This window comes from Mytilus trossulus, unplaced genomic scaffold (genome assembly GCF_036588685.1).
Source record: "Mytilus trossulus isolate FHL-02 unplaced genomic scaffold, PNRI_Mtr1.1.1.hap1 h1tg000158l__unscaffolded, whole genome shotgun sequence".
In the NCBI taxonomy this organism is placed as follows: Eukaryota; Metazoa; Mollusca; class Bivalvia; order Mytilida; family Mytilidae; genus Mytilus; species Mytilus trossulus.
In genome coordinates this window covers 2,222,806-2,241,867 of record NW_026963304.1, presented here as the reverse complement: position 1 = coordinate 2,241,867, position 19,062 = coordinate 2,222,806, and the positions used below count along the sequence as shown (strand labels likewise).

The 19,062-nt window shown below is 32.3% G+C and overlaps 1 protein-coding gene across 2 annotated transcripts in view; it reads left to right on the top strand.

The window, feature by feature from the left end:
* LOC134700576 (mRNA-capping enzyme-like) overlaps positions 1–19,062 on the top strand; it is a 43,546-nt gene that overhangs the window by 12,409 nt on the left and 12,075 nt on the right. Inside the window, exons 9-10 of one of the 2 annotated variants that reach the window (XM_063561952.1) lie at positions 1,286–1,389; positions 18,634–18,735. In XM_063561952.1, the coding sequence (XP_063418022.1) occupies positions 1,286–1,389; positions 18,634–18,735 (206 nt within the window). Of the gene's footprint in view, positions 1–1,285; positions 1,390–3,740; positions 4,588–18,633; positions 18,736–19,062 lie in introns of those variants that run through there. The other variant, XM_063561953.1, reaches the window with a different exon arrangement.

Genomic DNA, 19,062 nt, shown 5'->3' with positions numbered 1-19,062 from the left:
AACGAGTGGAGGTTTCACGAATGGACAACAGCCCAAGATGAAATGAAGCAGAGATGTAGGCTCATAACATCAAAATTCTCTTACTTCTCGACAGAAAAAAAACAAATCACCTAAATAAAGAGGGCCCTGGTGTAGTGGTTAGCGCATCTGACAACTAACACAAAGGTTCCTGGTTCGATCCTTTTTTTGGCAGAAAATTTCAGAGACTGAATTTTAGGCCTTGGCACCATTTGCGAGTTTGAACTTATGAAACAATGATAGTCCAGCAGGAGGGGGTGACAAATGGCTGACCTGTGTTCAGAGAGAAACATATCCTTTGTATGTAAAATACACCTTTTTAAATTTCAAAAAAAGAGCAGGCAAACGCTGCTACCCTTGTAGCACTCAGACCCGCTTAGTGGAAAGGAATTAATATAAGTTGCAATAACTTGTGTCCCAATCCACTATAAACAAATATGTTTAAACTAAATCTGAGTAGGGTGAAATAAAAAATTGTATAAAAAAATGATCAAAGCCAAATATTTAGAAAAGTGATAATGATACATATTTATTGTTTATAGGATGCAAAGTTTGTTGATGGTGTGATGGGTGTATCACAGATAATGATACACATTTATTGTTTATAGGATGCCAAGTTTGTTGAGGGTGTGATGGGTGTATCACAGATAATGATACACATTTATTGTTTATAGGATGCCAAGTTTGTTGAGGGTGTGATGGGTGTATCACAGATAATGATACATATTTATTGTTTATAGGATGCCAAGTTTGTTGAGGGTGTGATGGGTGTATCACAGATAAGATACATATTTATTGTTTATAGGATGCCAAGTTTGTTGAGGGTATGATGGGTGTATCACAGATAATGATACATATTTATTGTTTATAGGATGCCAAGTTTGTTGAGGGTGTGATGGGTGTATCACAGATAATGATACATATTTATTGTTTATAGGATGCCAAGTTTGTTGAGGGTGTGATGGGTGTATCACAGATAATGATACACATTTATTGTTTATAGGATGCCAAGTTTGTTGAGGGTGTGATGGGTGTATCACAGATAATGATACATATTTATTGTTTATAGGATGCCAAGTTTGTTGAGGGTGTGATGGGTGTATCACAGATAATGATACATATTTATTGTTTATAGGATGCCAAGTTTGTTGAGGGTGTGATGGGTGTATCACAGATAATGATACATATTTATTGTTTATAGGATGCCAAGTTTGTTGAGGGTGTGATGGGTGTATCACAGATAATGATACATATTTATTGTTTATAGGATGCCAAGTTTGTGGAGGGTGTGGAGGGTGTATCACAGTTGAAGTTACAACCTAGACTGGCTGAGGTTCAAAGAAAAGTTCAAGAGTTATGTGCCTGGAAAAGGTAAGAAAAAAAAGAGAAATGATTTGAAAGTTTGTTGTTTTGTTTTAATACTTACCTTTAGAAAAAAACTTCATATTATGACAAGCGTTGAAATCAGAAATTACTTCTGTTTTTAGAAATGGTTCTACACATCCTTATCTCACTATTGTTGATCTAAATTTGTGTGGCTGGTGTCATTAAGAAGTTGACTAATGTACTACTAGCCTGTCAACACTTAGATTGTAAGTTTCAATCATGCAGGTGGCAGAAGCTCTAGCCTAAGACTCCAATCTTAATTTACTAGGATTGTTTGATTTTCTTTTGAATTGGTGGTTCTCTCCTGGCACTCAGGATTCCTCATCCAATAAAAACTGTCATGCCATGAAATAACATGATAAAGTGTTTAAAAGTGGGGTTAAAAACTAATCAATCATAAAATAAATTATAAAAATAAGAAGATGTGGTATAATCTAGATTTGTCCAGAAACAATGTCTTTATTATACGATGTAATCCCCTTCCATTGCAGCCATTTGTCTTTTAATTTTATTTCCAATGAGCTATATTATCTAAGATATTAACCATGATGGTCAAAGAATGACTATTTAGTATTCTACTGTTAATCTGGCAGTAAGGAGATAATGAACAAATTTCTTTACCAACAAGAAATCATGTGATATGTTTGTCCTTTTTGATTTTACCATTTGTTAATGGACTTTACTTTTGAATTTTCCTTGGATTTCTGTATTTTTGTTATTATACTTTTTTCAAACTTATCAACATTGTTTCTCTATTTTTTAGCCCGTCAAAATTTTGACGGGACGTATTATGGTATACAAATGTCGGGTGTTTGTCCGTCTGTCTGTCCGTCCATCTGTCTGTCTGTCTGTCTGTCCAGCGTAAACATGTTGCACCTTAACTTGAGAACGACTTATCTAAATTTCATGAAACTTAATATAGTTGTTTCTTATGATGATCAAATTAACTGTAGACTTTTTTGGTGAAATAAGATTTAAACTTTTTGAGTTACGGCACTTTGTAACTAAAATAGTGGTGTGGTTTTTTCACATGTCGCACCGTAACTCAAAAACGATTCTTGATTATTTCTTAACACTTTACACACTTTTTTGTTATATTAATCTTAATATCTGTATTCTTTTTGGTGATGACTCAAAATTTTATTTTTGAGTTATTGAGTATTTTGTAAAAAAAGGGGATTTTGTTTTTACATGTCCCTAGGTATCTCAAAAACAATTTTTGATTATTGCTTGTAACTGTTCACACTTCTTTGTTATATTAATCTAAAGATCTGTATACCCTTTGGTTTTATTCAAAATTTAATTTTAGCGATATTTAGTTTTTTGTAAAAAAAAAAAAACAGGGTAGGGGTGTTTCACATGTCCTGTGTCTCAAAAACAATAAATGGTTTTTGCTTAAAACTTTCTCAGAAACTATTTATGATTATTGCATAAAACTTCCACACTAGACGTCGGGCATATCATGCGCTCGTGGCACAGCTGTTTATTTACCTTTTTATGCCCTGTCTACCAAATTATGGGGGCTTTATGTTATACAATCTGTGGATCGGTTGGTGGGTTTGTATGCATGTTTGTCTGTTTGTCAGTATGTCAGTATCAGATAAATGTTTGGGTTTAAAGAAGTTGACAATGAAATTACAGTCAAATCAACTTGAAACATACTGCACAGGTTCATTATGATGTGAACATTTATAGGTATTTGCCAAATTAAGGTTTAAACCAACATTTCAAGAATCACTTAACATGTAGATTAGGAGATAATTGTATTGTATTTTATGCTCTGATGGCATCAATTGGTGATTTGATGTTAGAAAATTAAGTTTACTGGCGACGCGTTAGCAGAGCTTTAAATACAAAATTGTTATCTGCGTTTTTAATGAAACTGTCAGAAAAAAAATAATTTAAAATCCGCCATACATCGTCTGTGCTTGGGTACATTTTCAGAGCATCAATTGTTAATTGATGCCATAAAAATTTGTGACCTTATCCAATCAAAATGAATGTTACAAACAATGTTGCATACGAATGTGATATTGTGAATGTTGCATGGTGTCAAATGAACACACATTATTGTTGAGTCTTTTAAAAGATATTTTTGTCTCACAATTTTAACTTTTACTAATCAACCTTTGCATGTTTCTTGATTATTTTATACTATTCATGGATTCATTAATATTTGTGGGATACCAATTTTTGTGGATTTCGTGGCTAAGATGAAGCATAAATTTGAACGCTAGAGATTGATACATTAAATCTATAAACATTTTTTTATTCTTAAAATCATGCTTATACATATATATTTATATTGTTATACAACAAATAAAAAAACCTTTTAGGAGGGAGAACATTGGAGACGGAGGGGAAGATAGGGAAGGTGCCTGCTATATTGGTACAGCGGAGATTGCTAAAAGTGGAAGCAGAGGGGATAACCCAGACATTGGGTATAAGCCTCACAGTGGGGATGGAGGTAAGGATATGGGGAGAGGTGACTGCTACAACTGTGGAAAACCAGGGCACAAGGAAAAGGATTGCCCAGAACCAAGTAGTCATAGAGGTAGAAGAAACCGCACAAAAGGAGAGGTGGATAACAGGAAGTGTTTTAAATGTAAGAAAACTGGACATCTAAAGAGAGATTGTCCTCAGGTGACCACAGGTGATGAGAGAAAAAGCTGCTATAACTGTGGCCAATCTGGGCATGTGAAAAGAAATTGTCCTGAGTTGAGAAGCTGGGATGACCGAAAAAAATGCTATAAATGTGGTGAACTTGGACATATGAAAAGAAATTGCCCCAGATCTAACAAAAGTGAGGATAAAGAAAGCTGTGAAGAATTTAGTAATTTTACTAAAAATCATAAGGAAACAAGTATAGAAGATGGAGATATTACAACCAGCAACAACTGTGGTAATCATGAGGATCTAAAAGAAGATGAAGATATCACAACCGGCAATACCTGTAGTAAACGTGAAAATCTTAAAGGCGATTGTCTGAAGGGACATTGTGATACAGAGGATTCAGATAAGAAATGACACTTTGTTAAGGATTTTTATTTACGTAACAACAATGGCAGTAATAGAGCTAAATAAAACAAAGAAACCGTAGAAATACAGCATTTTGCAAGAAATTGATAGGACCATGTTCCTTATATGACTGAATGTTTTGGCTTATGAATAAGACTCTTAGCTTGAGATTAAATTGCTTTATATATGTAGCAGAAATTAATGTAGTTGTTATGCTTTAACTAATTGCATTGCTTGGTATATTTAAATAAAAGAAATGCATGTACACATAGTAAAAAAAACCTGAAACATAATCCCTTGATGTTTAAGATTTGTATGCCCCATTTGATATGGGCATTATGTTTTCTGGTCAGTGCATACATTTTTTTTTTCGTTTGTTCATCTGTCCGTCAGTTCCGCTTCATGTTTAAGTTTTTGGTAAAGTAAGCTTTTGATGAAATTTTAGTCCAATCATATTGAAACTTAGTGCACATGTTGCCTATGATATGATCTTTCTAATTTCAATGCCACATTAGATTTTTTACCCCAATTTCATGGTGCACTGAATATAGAAAATGATAGTGCGAATTGGGCATATGTGTACTATGGACACATTCTTGTTATAGATCATTTTGGCAAGTATTGTGTGCAAAATATACTGTTTTGACTTGTTTATGTACATTTAAGTCTCCTTCAAATTTCATTTATCCTTACAAATTTTAAAGGCTAGCATACTTTTCCAATTGGCAAAGAAATAATATGTGTTGTTAAAAAAAGGCAATTGATATCATGGTACAATCTAAACCCGTAGATTAAAAAGAATAACAAACTAAACCTAAGCTACTACAAAACACTACTCAGGAATCTATAGACTGAGCAATACATACACATCAAAAACTAAGATGATCTCAAAAGCTCTTGAATTGTAGGCAAATCTAGTGGTTATAGTACAAAATGTATAGCAAGTGAACATTTGTCAATAAGTAGCATTTTGTAACGTCAAGAACAGGTATTTAAAGAGAATAGAATTTTGGCTTTGAAAATTCTGGGAATAATTTTGGATATACAACAGGGACAATTACTAGTTGTAAATTTTGAAAATGTATGCACAAAGCATACCAGACATCAACCAATATTGTATACACATTCCACTTTTGGGAAGATTATAAAGTGGGGCTTCATTCTTTTGATATCCCATCATTTGGAAATCCAACAGTTGTCCACATTTGAATATTTCCTGCCTGTTGTTCTGAATATGCACAAAATAGTTGCCTGGAAAGCAGTGTATCAATCAATCTGTTTATTTTTTTTGGTATAGAAAAGTTGCATTACATCAATTGACCCATATCATGTGTCTGTGTCTAAACTCACCAATGAAAAATGCCTTCTCTGCCTTAGATTTCAAGATACCATAATAGTTGTCTTATGACCTGTTACATGTCTTATCTGTAATTTTAGTTTACATTTTAAAATATATTGTGGGTTGCAGTTTGTGTATTGTTTTTGATTACATCTGACTATTAACGAATTACAAATGGAATTTTTCAGTTGAAAATTTAATGATCTCACAACACATCTACTTTGATATTGTTTCTGCACATTGTAATTGAATATTGAGCAACAGGAACTCTACAACAAACTAGGGGTGAACTCTCAAGTGAGACATATTGAAAATTTGACAGTTAAGGAAATGAGGAATAGATTGTGCTTCTGACAAAGGGAACACAGCCAAATGATAGAACTGTCAAAGAGATGACCAGAGACAGATCCATAATTGGGGGGTTGGGTTTTAAAGGTTGAAAAAAAAAATTTGCTATCATTGCTTTTGTACTAGCTTTTAGATTTTAGAATATTCACTCAAAGGATTAGGAAAAGTGACTACTTACAAAAAAGACTTGGTCAAAGATACCAGGATTATAATTTATGATTTTATTTGTCTGGGGAAAACAAATCCAGATAATTGTATATCTATCTAACACACAGATGTTATACCATTAATAGTACTGATTATCCTGTGATGAATTGGTTTGTTGCATTGCATTTTCATATTTTGTAAGTTGTCTCCCTTCCTCATCAAACTCTATCACTACACTGATCCTTAAAGCTCCTTTGATAACATATCTGATCCTTGGTAACATATTTAACCCATGGAATAAATAAACTCATCATAGATTTCAAGGAGAATTGTTTTAGTATACGTATGTAAACACCATTTGACAAATGGAAAGCTTAAATAATCACATTTGTCATAGATTCTTACTCTAACGCTAACTTTATTTTTTTTCGTTTGAATTGTTTTACATTGTTCTTTTTGGGGCCCTTTATAGCTGACTTTGCGGTATGGGATTTGCTCTTTGCTGAAGGCCCTACCGTTACCTGTAGTTGTTAATTTCTGTGTCAATTTGGTCTCTTGTGCAGAGTTGTCTCATTGGCAATCATACTGCATCTTCTTTTTTTATAATAACTTGTAGATGTTATAACAAATGATATCGGATATATTCCTTACATCATAACTACAATCCCCTTCCCTTTCATGAATGTGACCTACTGAATTAGACTATTTACCGAGTTTGTTATAACATAAGCAACACCCCTCAGAAGCACCTGAGATCACCCCTAGTTTTTGGTGGGGTTCGTGTTGCTTATTCTTTAGTTTACTATGTTGTGTCATGCGTTGTATTGTTTGTCTTTTTTAGCCAGGCATTGTCAGTATATTTTTCCATTTATGAGTTTGATTGTCTCTCTGGTATCTTTTGTCCCTCTTTTATCAATCTGTGTCAACAAGGAGGAAAAGATCAAGATATGAAGCAGCCCTTCTAGTTGAGGCAGTATTTTTCCAAAGTTCAATTCTCATATAATAATTAGGAAGATGCGCATCAAGGTTACTTACAAAAACTCAGGTTATTGCTTGAACTTCCAAAATGAGCAAAACTAGGTTTATCAACAGGTTGAATGTCTCCTGAATGTCTCTTGAATGTCTCCTGAGTGTCTCCTGCTATACATTTAATTTGCCACTAAACATCTAACCGTCCTACCATGAATGTATCACCCCCATGCAAACTCAGTCAAAATTTCACTTTTGGAAATAGGAGGAGGGGGGGAGTTAAAATTACAGATAAGAGGTCATAAGACAACTATTATGGTATCTTGAAATCTAAGGCAGAGAAGGCATTTCATTGGTGAGTTTAGACACAGACACATTATATGGGTCAATTGATGTAGTGTCAATTTCTGTCATTCTTCTGTTGAAGCAGCTATTGTATACGGAGCACACTCCTATTTATACAATGTCCTTAATATCATGGTCACTAGGTATAGGAGGTGCATGCTCTCACTGAAATTTAGGTTATTTAGTGACATGACATCAACAATATTTCTTAAAGGAAAATTGATGAATGTCTTATAATGCTTTTTCTTTTCAAATACTAGATTTTTTAAATTTTAATTAATGAATAATAATCAACTGTTGCCATTTCAAAGTTTTAATGAGAATAAGATCCAAAAAAATAAAGAACATGATAAACATTAATAAGCTACAGTCAAATAAGCCAACAATAAACACTTTGTAGTCACACTAATAGTCAAAACCCAGAGTACTCCACTTCGTAAAGCTTAGCAAAGTCATCACTTTGCAGAACCTTAGAGGTACCTCCAATGAAGAAGTGTCCTGGTTTGGACAGAAGAAGAGAATGTGGACTTATTATTCCGTATTCTTCTGTCTTGAAGTAGGTAATCAATCCTCCTTCCTGGTTAAGTATATAAAGTATTTCATTGAGATAATCAATCACAATAATGTTATCTGTTGGTGTAGTAACTATGCCCATGGGACTAAATGGCATGTTATTAGAGATAAAATCAGGATGACCATTGTATATCTTTATAACATTTCCCTTTTGTCCCAGGAAGACCAGCCTACTCTTGCTAGGTAGAGCTATATAATCTATCACACAAATAATACCTTTACTGGTGCTTGTTATCTTTTGTGTAATTGTAAATAATGGTTTGTTATGGTTGTCATGTTCGTACACAGTAGGATGTATCCCTTCTTCATCATTAAAAACCATCACTACTCCTCTACTATTGACAGAGAATAACGGTCCTGGTGTAACAGCTCCTATTATAATTTTCTGATCCTTTGTGACATGTATACACCATGTTTGCAGTGGGGTTACATCGTATTTAGAATCTGATATTTGTCCTGTTTGTTCATTTATCATCTTCAGTCTGGCTCTATCCACTGAAATCAGGATGTTGTTAGATGATGTAACTGCAACATCAGTTACAGACATATAAAATTGTGATATGACCTGAGTATTGTCTTCTATCGGTCTTACATGTTTTATTTCCATATTGGGGGTATCATTTAACCAAACAAAATCATCATGACAGGATGACATTAAATTAATGTTACCCATATCAGTAGAAAATTGTCTTACAACTTTGATCGCCATTTTAGGATGAACTTTTAAATCTACAACGGTCTCTTGTTGAACTTCTTTGATATTGAGTATCTCATGATCGTTAGCGCCTTTAAACTTTGGATGAATGTTATCCTTACATCTAGAACAAATCAACAAGGAACACTGAATACATTTCCATTCAATCTTTTTTCCAGTTTCACACAGTTGGCATCCAATTGGAGTTTGAGCTTGATGTATGGATTGTGCAGAACCCATTTTGATTAATTCCACTAAGTTTTTAAGCAGTATGAATAGTGCATGCAATATATCAGTTAAATTTAACAACTCTTCAATAAGATCAATTAAATCTAATTAGGTATAAGGTATTTCAGATCTCTTGATATACCTGTTCTTTTCTATTCTTTTGCAACACATTTTAGTCATTTAAATCTTTAAAATCTTTTGTGTAAAAAAATCTGTATATGATAAAAATATTATGTTGAATGGTTAAGGAATATTTTAGACTAATGATTAATTTTACACTGAAGATTTTATGTGTAAAGGGCAACCAGTGTACAAAATTTTTATCCTGGTTTTTATGATGATTTGTTTTAAATTAGAATTATACAAGATATTATCTCAGGATAAACTTTATTTTCCTTTTACAATTAAAGCTTTTTGTCATTAAGTACTTTTCAATGTGTGTCTGCCGTACAAAATTTTGATCCTGATATTTATATGATGACTTTAATTTAAAAGTGAGTTAGATTCAGATACAAACTTATTACCCCACCAAAGTATCATAAATTTTAAGAAAAACAACCAAAAACTGACCAAAAAGACTAATTTTTGTAAGAGTTATCTGCCCTTCCAATGTTGATTTCCATAGGAAATTAAAAATGCTGATTTTGAGTTTTCCTCAAGTTTGATTTTATGGGACCGTTTTCTGTGTATATAAAGGGCTTAATGCTATAGATTAGAACTAAAACATTTTCTGTTGCAATTAGTTTGAGGTTAAATCTTAGTTTGACTGGACTATTTGAAGATGTAACCATTTTGTTACAATGTTGTTTATTAATAATAAAAATAAAAAAATAAGCATCCTGATGTGTAGTATTATCTATAACTTAAATCATAAAACCACTTAGTAGTTGTTTAAATACATGTATTATACAAGTTATATTGAATATTATAGAGCTCAATCATTGTGTATATTTATAGATTATAATTGGAAGATGTAATCATATTGCTACATTGAAATTTAATACTACAACTTTTTTAATCACCCACTTATTGATTAGATTTTTAAATGTTTAGATTTTTTCATGTTCTTTATTGTTTAAACAATTTGAAAAAAGGCAGTTATTGTTTTGTTATAAATTAGGCCATTATTTTTCTCAATTGAGTCGTTTCAGATTTTTCATGTCAGCCTTTTATAGCTGACCATACATATGGGTTTTTCTCATTGTTGGAGGCTGCACAGTTAGTTGCCTTTAATTGCTTACTTCCACTTCATTTGAACTTTGGCCGAAAGTAGTTTCTTTGACAATCATACCAAATCTATATAAATGAAAAACTTAAATGCAAAAAAAAAAAAATTTGAAGAAAAGCATGGAAATTATTTTTTTAATCTGGTGACAAAAAATTTAATAGGGCATCGCCTAATAGTGGGTCACCCTATAGTGATCAGTTTGTCCGTCTGTCTCGTGTTGCTTATTCTTTAGTTTACTATGTTGTGTCATGCGTTGTATTGTTTGTCTTTTTTAGCCAGGCATTGTCAGTATATTTTCCATTTATGAGTTTGATTGTCTCTCTGGTATCTTTTGTCCCTCTTTTATCAATCTGTGTCAACAAGGAGGAAAAGATCAAGATATGAAGCAGCCCTTCTAGTTGAGGCAGTATTTTTCCAAAGTTCAATTCTCATATAATAATTAGGAAGATGCGCATCAAGGTTACTTACAAAAACTCAGGTTATTGCTTGAACTTCCAAAATGAGCAAAACCAGGTTTATCAACAGGTTGAATGTCTCCTGAATGTCTCTTGAATGTCTCCTGAGTGTCTCCTGCTATACATTTAATTTGCCACTAAACATCTAACCGTCCTACCATGAATGTATCACCCCCATGCAAACTCAGTCAAAATTTCACTTTTGGAAATAGGAGGAGGGGGGGAGTTAAAATTACAGATAAGAGGTCATAAGACAACTATTATGGTATCTTGAAATCTAAGGCAGAGAAGGCATTTCATTGGTGAGTTTAGACACAGACACATTATATGGGTCAATTGATGTAGTGTCAATTTCAGTCATTCTTCTGTTGAAGCAGCTATTGTATACGGAGCACACTCCTATTTATACAATGTCCTTAATATCATGGTCACTAGGTATAGGAGGTGCATGCTCTCACTGAAATTTAGGTTATTTAGTGACATGACATCAACAATATTTCTTAAAGGAAAATTGATGAATGTCTTATAATGCTTTTTCTTTTCAAATACTAGATTTTTTAAATTTTAATTAATGAATAATAATCAACTGTTGCCATTTCAAAGTTTTAATGAGAATATGATCCAAAAAAATAAAGAACATGATAAACATTAATAAGCTACAGTCAAATAAGCCAACAATAAACACTTTGTAGTCACACTAATAGTCAAAACCCAGAGTACTCCACTTCGTAAAGCTTAGCAAAGTCATCACTTTGCAGAACCTTAGAGGTACCTCCAATGAAGAAGTGTCCTGGTTTGGACAGAAGAAGAGAATGTGGACTTATTATTCCGTATTCTTCTGTCTTGAAGTAGGTAATCAATCCTCCTTCCTGGTTAAGTATATAAAGTATTTCATTGAGATAATCAATCACAATAATGTTATCTGTTGGTGTAGTAACTATGCCCATGGGACTAAATGGCATGTTATTAGAGATAAAATCAGGATGACCATTGTATATCTTTATAACATTTCCCTTTTGTCCCAGGAAGACCAGCCTACTCTTGCTAGGTAGAGCTATATAATCTATCACACAAATAATACCTTTACTGGTGCTTGTTATCTTTTGTGGAATTGTAAATAATGGTTTGTTATGGTTGTCATGTTCGTACACAGTAGGATGTATCCCTTCTTCATCATTAAAAACCATCACTACGCCTCTACTATTGACAGAGAATAACGGTCCTGGTGTAATAGCTCCTATTATAATTTTCTGATCCTTTGTGACATGTATACACCATGTTTGCAGTGGGGTTACATCGTATTTAGAATCTGATATTTGTCCTGTTTGTTCATTTATCATCTTCAGTCTGGCTCTATCCACTGAAATCAGGATGTTGTTAGATGATGTAACTGCAACATCAGTTACAGACATATAAAATTGTGATATGACCTGAGTATTGTCTTCTATCAGTCTTACATGTTTTATTTCCATATTGGGGGTATCATTTAACCAAACAAAATCATCATGACAGGATGACATTGAATTAATGTTACCCATATCAGTAGAAAATTGTCTTACAACTTTGATCGCCATTTTAGGATGAACTTTTAAATCTACAACGGTCTCTTGTTGAACTTCTTTGATATTGAGTATCTCATGATCGTTAGCGCCTTTAAACTTTGGATGAATTTTATCCTTACATCTAGAACAAATCAACAAGGAACACTGAATACATTTCCATTCAATCTTTTTTCCAGTTTCACACAGTTGGCATCCAATTGGAGTTTGAGCTTGATGTATGGATTGTGCAGAACCCATTTTGATTAATTCCACTAAGTTTTTAAGCAGTATGAATAGTGCATGCAATATATCAGTTAAATTTAACAACTCTTCAATAAGATCAATTAAATCTAATTAGGTATAAGGTATTTCAGATCTCTTGATATACCTGTTCTTTTCTATTCTTTTGCAACACATTTTAGTCATTTAAATCTTTAAAATCTTTTGTGTAAAAAAATCTGTATATGATAAAAATATTATGTTGAATGGTTAAGGAATATTTTAGACTAATGATTAATTTTACACTGAAGATTTTATGTGTAAAGGGCAACCAGTGTACAAAATTTTTATCCTGGTTTTTATGATGATTTGTTTTAAATTAGAATTATATACAAGATATTATCTCAGGATAAACTTTATTTTCCTTTTACAATTAAAGTTTTTTGTCATTAAGTACTTTTCAATGTGTGTCTGCCGTACAAAATTTTGATCCTGATATTTATGTGATGACTTTAATTTAAAAGTGAGTTAGATTCAGATACAAACTTATTACCCCACCAAAGTATCATAAATTTTAAGAAAAACAACCAAAAACTGACCAAAAAGACTAATTTTTGTAAGAGTTATCTGCCCTTCCAATGTTGATTTCCATAGGAAATTAAAAATGCTGATTTTGAGTTTTCCTCAAGTTTGATTTTATGGGACCGTTTTCTGTGTATATAAAGGGCTTAATGCTATAGATTAGAACTAAAACATTTTCTGTTGCAATTAGTTTGAGGTTAAATCTTAGTTTGACTGGACTATTTGAAGATGTAACCATTTTGTTACAATGTTGTTTATTAATAATAAAAATAAAAAAATAAGCATCCTGATGTGTAGTATTATCTATAACTTAAATCATAAAACCACTTAGTAGTTGTTTAAATACATGTATTATACAAGTTATATTGAATATTATAGAGCTCAATCATTGTGTATATTTATAGATTATAATTGGAAGATGTAATCATATTGCTACATTGAAATTTAATACTACAACTTTTTTAATCACCCACTTATTGATTAGATTTTTAAATGTTTAGATTTTTTCATGTTCTTTATTGTTTTAAACAATTTGAAAAAAGGCAGTTATTGTTTTGTTATAAATTAGGCCATTATTTTTCTCAATTGAGTCGTTTCAGATTTTTCATGTCAGCCTTTTATAGCTGACCATACATATGGGTTTTTCTCATTGTTGGAGGCTGCACAGTTAGTTGCCTTTAATTGCTTACTTCCACTTCATTTGAAATTTGGCCGAAAGTAGTCTCTTTGACAATCATACCAAATCTATATAAATGAAAAACTTAAATGCAAAAAAAAAAAAATTTGAAGAAAAGCATGGAAATTATTTTTTTAATCTGGTGACAAAAAATTTAATAGGGCATCGCCTAATAGTGGGTCACCCTATAGTGATCAGTTTGTCCGTCTGTCTCGTGTTGCTTATTCTTTAGTTTACTATGTTGTGTCATGCGTTGTATTGTTTGTCTTTTTTAGCCAGGCATTGTCAGTATATTTTTCCATTTATGAGTTTGATTGTCTCTCTGGTATCTTTTGTCCCTCTTTTATCAATCTGTGTCAACAAGGAGGAAAAGATCAAGATATGAAGCAGCCCTTCTAGTTGAGGCAGTATTTTTCCAAAGTTCAATTCTCATATAATAATTAGGAAGATGCGCATCAAGGTTACTTACAAAAACTCAGGTTATTGCTTGAACTTCCAAAATGAGCAAAACCAGGTTTATCAACAGGTTGAATGTCTCCTGAATGTCTCTTGAATGTCTCCTGAGTGTCTCCTGCTATACATTTAATTTGCCACTAAACATCTAACCGTCCTACCATGAATGTATCACCCCCATGCAAACTCAGTCAAAATTTCACTTTTGGAAATAGGAGGAGGGGGGGAGTTAAAATTACAGATAAGAGGTCATAAGACAACTATTATGGTATCTTGAAATCTAAGGCAGAGAAGGCATTTCATTGGTGAGTTTAGACACAGACACATTATATGGGTCAATTGATGTAGTGTCAATTTCAGTCATTCTTCTGTTGAAGCAGCTATTGTATACGGAGCACACTCCTATTTATACAATGTCCTTAATATCATGGTCACTAGGTATAGGAGGTGCATGCTCTCACTGAAATTTAGGTTATTTAGTGACATGACATCAACAATATTTCTTAAAGGAAAATTAATGAATGTCTTATAATGCTTTTTCTTTTCAAATACTAGATTTTTTAAATTTTAATTAATGAATAATAATCAACTGTTGCCATTTCAAAGTTTTAATGAGAATAAGATCCAAAAAAATAAAGAACATGATAAACATTAATAAGCTACAGTCAAATAAGCCAACAATAAACACTTTGTAGTCACACTAATAGTCAAAACCCAGAGTACTCCACTTCGTAAAGCTTAGCAAAGTCATCACTTTGCAGAACCTTAGAGGTACCTCCAATGAAGAAGTGTCCTGGTTTGGACAGAAGAAGAGAATGTGGACTTATTATTCCGTATTCTTCTGTCTTGAAGTAGGTAATCAATCCTCCTTCCTGGTTAAGTATATAAAGTATTTCATTGAGATAATCAATCACAATAATGTTATCTGTTGGTGTAGTAACTATGCCCATGGGACTAAATGGCATGTTATTAGAGATAAAATCAGGATGACCATTGTATATCTTTATAACATTTCCCTTTTGTCCCAGGAAGACCAGCCTACTCTTGCTAGGTAGAGCTATATAATCTATCACACAAATAATACCTTTACTGGTGCTTGTTATCTTTTGTGGAATTGTAAATAATGGTTTGTTATGGTTGTCATGTTCGTACACAGTAGGATGTATCCCTTCTTCATCATTAAAAACCATCACTACTCCTCTACTATTGACAGAGAATAACGGTCCTGGTGTAATAGCTCCTATTATAATTTTCTGATCCTTTGTGACATGTATACACCATGTTTGCAGTGGGGTTACATCGTATTTAGAATCTGATATTTGTCCTGTTTGTTCATTTATCATCTTCAGTCTGGCTCTATCCACTGAAATCAGGATGTTGTTAGATGATGTAACTGCAACATCAGTTACAGACATATAAAATTGTGATATGACCTGAGTATTGTCTTCTATCAGTCTTACATGTTTTATTTCCATTTTGGGGGTATCATTTAACCAAACAGAATCATCATGACAGGATGACATTGAATTAATGTTACCCATATCAGTAGAAAATTGTCTTACAACTTTGATCGCCATTTTAGGATGAACTTTTAAATCTACAACGGTCTCTTGTTGAACTTCTTTGATATTGAGTATCTCATGATCGTTAGCGCCTTTAAACTTTGGATGAATTTTATCCTTACATCTAGAACAAATTAACAAGGAACACTGAATACATTTCCATTCAATCTTTTTTCCAGTTTCACACAGTTGGCATCCAATTGGAGTTTGAGCTTGATGTATGGATTGTGCAGAACCCATTTTGATTAATTCCACTAAGTTTTTAAGCAGTATGAATAGTGCATGCAATATATCAGTTAAATTTAACAACTCTTCAATAAGATCAATTAAATCTAATTAGGTATAAGGTATTTTAGATCTCTTGATATACCTGTTCTTTTCTATTCTTTTGCAACACATTTTAGTCATTTAAATCTTTAAAATCTTTTGTGTAAAAAAATCTGTATATGATAAAAATATTATGTTGAATGGTTAAGGAATATTTTAGACTAATGATTAATTTTACACTGAAGATTTTATGTGTAAAGGGCAACCAGTGTACAAAATTTTTATCCTGGTTTTTATGATGATTTGTTTTAAATTAGAATTATACAAGATATTATCCCAGGATAAACTTTATTTTCCTTTTACAATTAAAGCTTTTTGTCATTAAGTACTTTTCAATGTGTGTCTGCCGTACAAAATTTTGATCCTGATATTTATATGATGACTTTAATTTAAAAGTGAGTTAGATTCAGATACAAACTTATTACCCCACCAAAGTATCATAAATTTTAAGAAAAACAACCAAAAACTGACCAAAAAGACTAATTTTTGTAAGAGTTATCTGCCCTTCCAATGTAGATTTCCATAGGAAATTAAAAATGCTGATTTTGAGTTTTCCTCAAGTTTGATTTTATGGGACCGTTTTCTGTGTATATAAAGGGCTTAATGCTATAGATTAGAACTAAAACATTTTCTGTTGCAATTAGTTTGAGGTTAAATCTTAGTTTGACTGGACTATTTGAAGATGTAACCATTTTGTTACAATGTTGTTTATTAATAAAAAAAATAAAAAAATAAGCATCCTGATGTGTAGTATTATCTATAACTTAAATCATAAAACCACTTAGTAGTTGTTTAAATACATGTATTATACAAGTTATATTGAATATTATAGAGCTCAATCGTTGTGTATATTTATAGATTATAATAGGAAGATGTAATCATATTGCTACACTGAAATTTAATACTACAACTTTATTAATCACCCACTTATTGATTAGATTTTTAAATGTATAGATTTTTTCATGTTCTTTATTGTTTAAACAATTTGAAAAAAGGCAGTTATTGTTTTGTTATAAATTAGGCCATTATTTTTCTCAATTGAATCGTTTCAGATTTTTCATGGCTGACCATACATATGGGTTTTTCTCATTGTTGGAGGCTGCACAGTTAGTTGCCTTTAATTGCTTACTTTCACTTCATTTGAACTTTGGCCGAAAGTAGTCTCATTGACAATCATACCAAATCTATATAAATGAAAAACTTAAATGCAAAAAAAAAAAATTTGAAGAAAAGCATGGAAATTATTTTTTTAATCTGGTGACAAAAAATTTAATAGGGCATCGCCTAATAGTGGGTCACCCTATAGTGATCAGTTTGTCCGTTTGTCTTTCTGTAACAAATTGTGTCTGCTCTAATCTAGAGAACAGTTATAATTATATACTTTGAATTAACCAACAACAGAGGGTGTGTCATAATGTATGTACATCTTCCTAGGTTAAAGGTCAAGGTCAAAAACTCATTGCTAATTACTTTTTATCCTTCTAGGGTACTATTTAGAGTTTAAGAAAACCCAGCGTTTTAACTTGATTTACCTAACCTTCTTCTGAAATAAAAAAAAAAGTATTTTAAGATTAGCATACAGACTTTGAGATTTCTAGTGGAATAATGTGAACATGGTTTAGCATTGCACAGCATTTCCTGGTTGTTTGAAATGATCACAGGCACAAGACAATAAATATATGGCCATTTATTAGAATGAAAATATGACTACCTATTAGAATGAAGACATGGCCACTTACTTGAATGAAGACATGGCCACTTAATAGAAGGAAGACATGGCCACTTATAAGAATGAAGACATGGCCACTTATTAGAATGAAGACATGGCCACTTATTAGAATGAAGACATGGCCATTTATTAGAATGAAGATGTAGCCACTTTTTAGAATGAAGACATGGCCATGTATTAGAATGAAGACATGGCCACTTACTTTAATGAAGACATGGCCACTTAATAGAAGGAAGACATGGCCACTTATTAGAATGAAGACATTGCCACTTATTAGAATGAAGAAATGGCCACTTATTAGAATGAAGACATGGCCATTTATTAGAATGAAGATGTAGCCACTTTTTAGAATGAAGACATGGCCATGTATTAGAATGAAGACATGGCCACTTATTAGAATGAAGACATGGCCACTTATTACAATGAAGACATGGCCACTTATTACAATGAAGACATTGCCATTTATTAGAATGAAGATGTAGCCACTTTTTAGAATGAAGACATGGCCACTTATTAGAATGAAGACATTGCCATTTATTAGAATGAAGAAATGGCCACTTATTAGAATGAACACATGGGCACTTTTTGTGTCGCTATGATGGATGAATTGATTTTCAATGGTTCCAAATTTTTTGTTTACTTCAAGAAAGTTGTATCCTTGTGGGAATTTGATTTCATGGTTTTGTCAAAGTAACACAGCCAGGCCTAATGGCTATAGAAACATTTCATATTGTTCAGTTTTAGATTTCCTAATATTCCAGACTATTTATAGATTATAGTATATTTCTACTTTTAGTTCTGGTTTCCCAGGATCTCAGCCTGTTTCCATGGATATCAATAATTTAGATTATCTGAGAAGAAAAGAATATAAAGTCAGCTGGAAGGCTGATGGTACAAGGTAAGATGGTTATGATAAAAAAAAATAGACATGATGTGAAACAGAATGAAACTGAAAGGATTGATAGCTTGCTTTGAGGTATGGATTTTGCTCATTATTGAAGATTGTACAGTCCGAGACCACAATTATTTCGTAGTGCATTTCTTTTAGAACATAAATGAAAATAAAAAAAATCCCACCTGCGCTTTCTCAAAGAAACTTTTACAGTGTGTTTTACTACTTTTGGGACAAATTATATCAAAATTATAGAAAACTTCATTGGCTCTAACTCAAAATATGGATAATTGTATGTTTAGGGCGTCTTGAAATCTTTTGACAGCTTCCATG